The 8,145-nt window shown below is 44.4% G+C and overlaps 1 protein-coding gene across 1 annotated transcript; it reads right to left on the bottom strand.

The window, feature by feature from the left end:
• Positions 1-474: 474 nt before the first annotated feature.
• LOC112560734 (arylsulfatase B-like) lies at positions 475-8,145 on the bottom strand. The gene is made up of 13 exons (XM_025232759.1): positions 7,552-8,145; positions 6,838-6,949; positions 6,442-6,597; positions 5,996-6,108; positions 5,598-5,665; positions 5,228-5,329; positions 4,693-4,756; positions 4,244-4,341; positions 3,623-3,762; positions 2,890-2,948; positions 2,188-2,299; positions 1,799-1,956; positions 475-1,435 (listed from the first exon to the last, which is right to left on the bottom strand). The coding sequence occupies exons 1-13, from the start codon at positions 7,772-7,774 to the stop codon at positions 1,263-1,265; spliced, it is 1,578 nt and encodes a 525-aa protein (XP_025088544.1). The 5' UTR covers positions 7,775-8,145; the 3' UTR covers positions 475-1,262.

The raw sequence follows: 8,145 nt of genomic DNA, 5'->3' as shown, positions 1-8,145 counted from the left end.
ACCAAGTGGCGGCCCGAGACATTCTCATTACGGCAGAACGTTTATCATACTACATACAGCTTACTACTTCCACTCTAGCAACATCAGTAAATACAGCGACTAATTAACAACAGACACAATTGTAATACTACATACAGCTTACTGCTCTCACTCTAGCAACATCAGTTAACACACTGACTAATTAAAAAGAAACATGTTTTTCTATCTCATTGCCGTCAGCTGTGTCCTTATTTTCTCTGTTTTATATTCAATATATATTGGCGTGGTGGCTCCCGGGATTTAGCGGCCCTCTCAGGTGCACAGTTTGCACATACCTAAGTCCACCCCTGGTCCACCTAACGGCAGGTCGGGTGCGGCCACCTCCGTCCCCTCGTGATTACAAATATTTTGAGCGCCAATCAGCGAGGGAACTAATTGGTGTCGCAGCCAGCCTCCACCACACAGGTACGACAGTAGGACAGAAGTGTTTAGTACTTTGTTTTATCAGACCAAACATTCTTTAATTTAACAACCACCTCCCATACGTTCAGTACAGGTAGTACAAACATCAGAGGTTCGTAAAAAGGTGAACACACAGTGAAGCTGGGTTCAACGGTCATGGTGATGCTTGCTGGAGCTCATACTACAGACACAAAGTAGGTTATCATCATCATCATCATTTTAAAATAAGTTACACGAGTAAAATATTCACCTACTTTTCACGGCTGAATTCTTTCCTATGTTTTTTCTGACATGTTCTCTGGTACAAGAGCACTTGGACAAACATACACACGTGCGCGCACAAGGACACACACACACATATACATATCTATCATCAGGGTCTACACTTTTGCGTAACATCTGTACAGCAGCATCAATGTTGAGCGTACATGATTTTTTTTGGAGGGAGTGGGTGGGTTTTTTTGCGGAGGCTTGATTTAAGTTATTTTTTCCGCTATCCACTTTTTTTCTCGTTCACAGACATGTCTCATCCAAAGCCTTAGGTAAACTTTTCCTTTTCTTGTCCAACCTCTTCCTGTCTTCGTGAACATGGCGATCCCGGAACTAAGCCAAAATTCATCAGGACAGTTTCTTGGTGTTGCCCAATTTTCTTCCGCTGCTATTCAGAAATTTAAAAAAAATATTTGACACGAGGGTTATGCAAACTGTCCCCGAAGCACGAGAAATCCTGTTGATGTAGACCAGAAAGAAGTGGTGCTGGATGTCAACCACAAGCAGTTGTTGCTAGTCATGCCGTGCTGCACGTGTCTGCTGTGAGTGGTTCAGCACCACCCGGGGCTCCACACGCCGCCAAAGTTGTGCGGCAGGGACGCGGCGCTGACCCCCGGATTCTGGGAGGGGACAACAAGTCGCTGGTATCGCTTCAGTCGCTGTAGCATCGTCTGCACGAGCTCGGGATGCTCCTCGGCGAGGTCATTCTTCTCCGTCGGGTCATCTACACAGAGCAAAACAATCAAGGTAAACATTAGTTTCCAGGTCAAAGTGCTGACGACGGCGGAAGCTACCGTTACGACACCTGCAGTGGTGACGTCGGTGCCAAGAAAGCAACGTCACTGAGGTGGCTGTGTGACGTCAGTGAAGAATCCCCAAGACCGGTGACCATCACCAGGTGTGTTATCTCTCTTTGTCTTGAACTATTATTTTATATAATTTATTTTTGCCTCCAGCCTTCATCTGAACCGTACCTTTGTTATTTTTATTTATTTATTTTTTATTTTTTTTGTCATCTCAATTGATTCTTTCTCTTTTCTCCTTTCTCTCTCTCTCTACTTAGCCACCTCGCGTACAGCTTTATTACCTTTGACGTTATACAGCTGGTACTCAGGGAAGAGCTTCTGGAATCTACCCAGTTTCCACAACGGATATTCTTCGGGTAGAGGCGTTCCATTCTGCGGGAGCGGGTACCAGTCATTGAAGCGGCCAGGCTCCCCGACAATCAGCTTGTAGTCGCCCATCCTGTAACACAGGAGTTATGACACCTGTCTGTTGTCAGGACTTGTAACCGTAGACAAGAACAACACACGTGTCCGCGAACCTTTGCTTACGGAGATGACTGATTGCACTTTTTAATGTCTTTATTTTTATGCTTTTGTCGCGCGCGCGCGTGTGTGTGTGTTAGAGAGAGAGAGTTGTTTGTGTTTCGGTTCCTTGCTTCATGTCTCTCAACAACACAGTTTGTGTTCTCACCTGATGGCGGCGTTCTGATCCACCTCGTCGATGTTGTAGACAAACTCTGTGCGGGGACTAGGCTCCCCCTCACTCAGAGTCCTCCACAGGTTGAGGCCGTCAACGTGGTCGCCTGCAGACACAAGTGCGTTCAATGCTCCACTCACTACACCACAGACGGATACAAAGCTATCAAGTCCCTTGTTCTCATTCAAGACTTGGTTGGAGTGCTTAGTTCAAACACGACAGAATCAGATTAATGTGTAGACCACTTAGGCAAAACAAACAAACAAGGAGCCTGCCATTTAAATCACACAAACAACCGCAAAAATCGCCTGACGCGGAAGAGATAAGATGATAATAATATTTTTATTATCATTTTGTACAGAATTGATGAGCTAGACAGGTTTGATTTGCATTCCCCATTGCAGAGGTGGATTGGGTGTCGATGCTGTAGCCCACTAACTGGCTTGTCAAGTCTCTGATTTGTGTTGTGTGTGACCGCCGTGGGCGTGTAATAACTGGAACCCCGGGAAGCCTGTTGCCTCCATGACGGGGGATCATGTTACAAAACTCAGAACACAGGGTAACGAGGCCTGTGAGTTATAGCCTCGACAAAAAAATCTACCCCTTGCAGGTCAGAAAAAAATGATGTCCCGGTAATGAACCCTGTGAGACAACTACATTCAAAGAGGTGATAGTGAATATGAATAAGATTCTTACCTGCTGACTTTCCAGCGAGGTGCAGGATGGTCGGAAACCAATCCACAGCGTGAATCAGCCTGAAAATAAATGATGTGGCATCGACAGGTGGGTGAAAGATTGTTTTCTTACCCTGACAGTGAAAGTAATGGCAATAGACAAGGCTTGGAAACAAGCGAATGCGCCTTTTGCTTTATAAAAAAGGGAAAGTTCCAGATACTACCTCACACATGACATTGATGTCTCTCTCATAAAATAAAGAAGCATAGCCACGCATGTGGGCTGAGAATCAGTTCATATTTCCAGATAAGGGAAGCAAGGTAAGAAATGGCCTCGTGGTTTCTTCCTGACTGAAGTGTAATCTTAATAATTGTTTATTTTATACCACGCTGGCTATATATGTAGCTCTCAGTATGTTAACCCTTTTCCACAGAACAAGTCCCAGTGATAAAGAGTGTCGCCCTGTCTTACTTTCTTATTTTGTTCCAAAAGTACAATTATTCCTTCACCATCCATAATGTTATTCAGAATAACACTTCTTTCAATCCTTCAGGAAGGTTCCGACCTTCACTTTTCCTAGCATGTCCACCTCTCACCATTCATGGCATTTTCTGACTAGCATGTATGTTAAACGGTCTTTCTAGCATGCGTGTTCTCCTCATATTTCTAGCATGAGGTTCAGTCCCCGGCTCATCATTTCTAGGATGACATCAGAAGGACAATCCACCAACACACACACACCTAGTCTACTCACTCGTTGCTGGTATAGCCTGTCTTCTTGAGAAGCGTGCGGCTGTAGACAAATCCGGGGACTCGAGTGCCACCCTCCCACAGGGAGAACTTGCCGCCCCGTAGGGGCCAGTTGTTGCCAGCGTACTCGGGGGTGGCGCCGTTCTGAAACAAGTGTGGGGTTCCTTCAACTGACTTCAATTATTACTTCGACTGGATTCACTCACACAGTGCACAGAAACACGTGAACTGGTAAGGGCTAGAAACTCTCTGGCATATCCGTGTGCTGGTCTCCTAGAGTCCAGTAGGAGGTATGGCAGTTGACATCTGAGGTTAGAGACAGTAACCCAGTGGTATAGGTGTTACACCCTTACCAGATCTCGGTCAATCAAAGTCGGGTGCAGTACAAAATTTCTGCGAAGCACGAGACAATTATTTGCTGGAGTTGATGAGAACGGGAACAGGGACGTAAAGTTTAAAAAGAAAAACAATATTCGAGCACTAAGTATCATGAACAAACAATCAACAAGAGCGAGAAAGAGCGATCGAGTGTGTGTGATTAGCGAAAAAGTAAAAAAGGAGAGGGCATAAGGTTAAATTCAAATTGTAAAAAAAACTAGCGAAAGGCAGTGAAATCGATGCTTACATCACTGGTGAAAATCAGGAGCAGGTTATCCATGAAGCCTCGTCTTTCGAGGGCTGACGTGACGTTCCCCACGAACTCGTCGATGACGGAGACCATGCCTGATGGAAGGGGAGGAAACCCAACAGCGGTTGTACTTGTACTCTTGTTACTGGCCTCCCTTGTTTCACTGCTAAATTTTTTTTTTCTTCCTTTTTTTTTAAAAAAAAAATGCTCCCGTTCTTTTATTTACTTTATTTCATTAATTCTCTGCTCTTTCGTTCGATGTGTTATTCTTTGCAATAAATATTTATGGTTTTGTTTACCGTCACTAACAGTGCGAGTTTACGGACCACTCAACAAAAATAACATTATTTTCGTAGCTATAAAGTCCTTTCCTCCTTAGGTACTAATAAAAATTTTTTAAGTTTGAGACGTTTAATTAATATCTCAAATTAAGAAGAAGAAATTACCGCTGTAGACTTGTCTGTAATCTGGAACGGTGTCTGGGTACAAATCCAGAAACCGCTGCGGAGCCTGCAAAAATGTGTTGTCCTGTGAAAATACTCGCACTCGTGTTTATCCAGCTCTCAATGCTTGCTCATTTATTCTTTCTCCTCATTATCTCCATCTTTCAAGAGCGCGCGCCCAAGCACGAAGGTACGCGCCAACACACAAACCAAACTTGCATAGCAAGACGCACGGACAGGGAATGAGTAAGAAAGTGAACACGCATACACTCGAACTGGTATGTTCTCAGGAATCATGATGACTAGATTGCACACTTGGGGATATACTTGACTAACTGTTCTGTAAAACCGATAAGCACATTTATAGTCAATGCCTTGCTTACACTACATACACACGTGTGCACAGAGAGAAAGAGATGGAACAGTAGGTCACACTACATCTCGATACATTTACAGAGTCCGTCCTCGTGGCTTTCTCAAGCTTTGTAACATATGTTGGGTTAAAGACAAATAGACTTTTAGTGGAGTCTGTTCTGACCTCTATAGGGGAGTGCACCGCTTGAAGGGGCAAATATAAGAAGAGAGGCTTCTTGGGGTTGTGATTGTCGATAATCTCAACAGCTCTTCTGGCGAACAGCATCTGCAGAAGTCAGCAGACTGAAAGAATCCATTCCTTGTATGCTTATTGTGGCATATATTCAATATATCATAATAAAACATGTTATGAAGGCAGTAAAATGACCAGTGCGCCTGCGTGAGAGAGAGAGCGGAAGAAAAGGAGTATGAGTGCTTCTGTCTAGGTGCTCAAAGTCTTGTCCTATTTTCGCTGCATGTGGGTGGTACTTGGTCTTTGATGACAAGCATCAGGAATCGTTTTGAGGTCACCAGCATGTCAACCCCGCACTTACCTCCCCATATTCCTGGTTGGGGTCGGGGAGAATGTCTTCGTTGAAACGAAGGTCGTAACCCTCCTCCACTGGCACCATCCCGAGGGTAAACAAACAAAACAGCGCATGCGCGTGAAAACACACAGAAACATAAACATAAAATGTACAGTACTTTACATCCAACCTCTCTCTCTTATTCACTTACTCACCTCCAAGCTCTCGACACACACACTGCACGACACTACACCACACTTTGCTTCACCACCAGGCCTCCTTTATACAGCAATCGCCATCACTTTCATAGTGACAGATGTACATGTATATTTACTGGAACGGTTTGATAGAGTGGTCTTCATTTCAGTATTCTGTTGTTGAAAGCGAATCTTCAATGTTAAAACAATGGCTGTCAGGATTCGTACCTTTGCCGTTGGAGTGGTTGTAGTGGCCCTCCTGTCCTCCCAGGTAACCTAGAAATGAATCGAACCCTCGCCGCCTCGGTGTATAGCGCCAGTTGCAGAATCCTAGATGCCACCTGCAAGATGGAGGTCAGCCTTACACGAGCACTCCAGTCAAAAACCTCTCTTTCTGTCTGACCGATAACTGTATATATGAACGTATTATGAACGTAAGAAAATATATGTATGAATGCATATTTAGTCCAAAAATATATACAAAATAGTTTTTGTTGATGTAATAAGTATTACGCGACATAATTACGACATTAATAGCAGTACACCCTGCAGGAGTTTCTTGGGTGCAAGAAGTAGGTTTTGAAACACTAGTTGTGTATAAGAGGTCGTTAAGGTTAGTTTTAAACTCAAGAAGTCGTTTAGGGTTCGATTGTCATGTGAAGACAGCCACTGACTTGCCCACGACATGGGTGGCGTAGCCCTGTCGCTTGAGAAGCTCTGGCAGCAGCGTGAATCGACTGGGCAGGTACATCGTCTTGAAGTGGATGATGGGGATGTGCTGCAGACCCGTTCTGAAGGCGTAGTACCCTGTCATAAAGCTGGCCCGAGACCTGTCCAACAACAGGGTATGTGACTGTCTTAGTATTCACCATGTCATAGTATGTCACGATTACTGTTCTCAATACTATCGTGAGTCACGAAACGGGTGTCCTCGGTGAGTCACTTCATTATTGTCTTCCATGTGACTGTGTCACTAGATTATTGTAGTCAGGTACAGGCAGGAAACAGCTGACTAGTTATACAGATGGGGAACATGTACTCACGGGGAACAGATGGGAACATGTACTCACGGGGAACAGATGGGGAACATGTATGATGCATTCAGTGTGACACCCTCAGCCGCCAGCCGATCAAGGTTGGGAGTTTTGATCAGCGGGTTGTGCCAGCCTACATCATTCCAACCTGTTGTTGTAACATGCACAACACAAAGTTATATTACTACGCCCCCATTATTACACTACAGCATTGCAATGCAGTAACTCCCCTCCCCCCTGCTCACCCAGCAATGGCAGGGTGGCGATTATAAGGGGAGGTAAAGTCGGTAGAAGAAGGGTGAAATATGCCTTCCACAATCTCTAAGTTATTCACCCTTTACCATTTTTTAAAAGTATCAATTGCTTATCAAACTGTTATTTTATTTGTTTGATTTTAATCATCAAGCTATCGCTTGGCGATGCATTGTGTACGAGATTTCCTAATCAACTATTTGTAACAGTTCATGGTGTGTCAGTGTGTGACGATCGTGTTCAGAACGTGTAACGTGCATTATCTCTAATTAGCTTTTTCAGAAGGAATAAGATTGTGTAGTAAGGGGATTCTTTAAGTCTAAGAAACATTTAAAAGTTTCGTTTAAAGAACTGGATTACTTCTTGAAGCGTATTTATAAAAAAAAAAATTAACTATACGAAAAAACAGTTTTCCATACAGACAAAAGCACTTGCCAATCAGCTAAGAGCACATACCAATAGTCGTTTTCCTTACCGAGAATTTAATCTACTACTGACCTAAATCATCGGCAACGATAAAGACGATGTGGGGAGGCGGCCGTCCTGACGTCATGAGGCTGATGAACCTGGCCTTGTCGACGGCGCCGATAGACGACAGCACCAGCAGCATGACAAGCACCAACATCACGGTCAGCGCCAACAGAACCAGTCTTGTGGGAAGCTTCATGTCGGACAGCGCTAGGCTCAGTCTGTCACACTCTTTAAGCTTTTTCACTGACATCAGGATTTACACCTCTTGCGAGTTTCTCGGTCGTGAAAACTGTTTTCCATATAAACAAACCGTTATTGTTGGGGAAGTCGGTCCAGGGCGTGGAGCAGATGTGGAGCGCTGAGTCTTGTGGGTAAGTAACACCGTGTTCATTCCTTCAGGACGAGGTGTACATCGTCCTTCGAGAGGCAGAGACTGATGTCAGCATGCTTGTAGACTTGAACATAGGTTTGTGAGGATTGAGTCAACTCGTGAGCAAGCCAGAGCGCCAGGCACTGAAGGAAATGGCGGCTGAATGAGATGAGTAAGTCTGATAAGAACAACTGTCAGCGCTGAGCTGCGTTCATTGATCAGTCTCATTATTCCTCTCCTCACCACAAGGC

Source organism: Pomacea canaliculata, linkage group LG3, assembly GCF_003073045.1.
Source record: "Pomacea canaliculata isolate SZHN2017 linkage group LG3, ASM307304v1, whole genome shotgun sequence".
Taxonomy (NCBI): Eukaryota; Metazoa; Mollusca; class Gastropoda; order Architaenioglossa; family Ampullariidae; genus Pomacea; species Pomacea canaliculata.
Note: the sequence above shows the minus strand (reverse complement) of the source record. Positions and strands in the feature narration are given on the sequence as shown.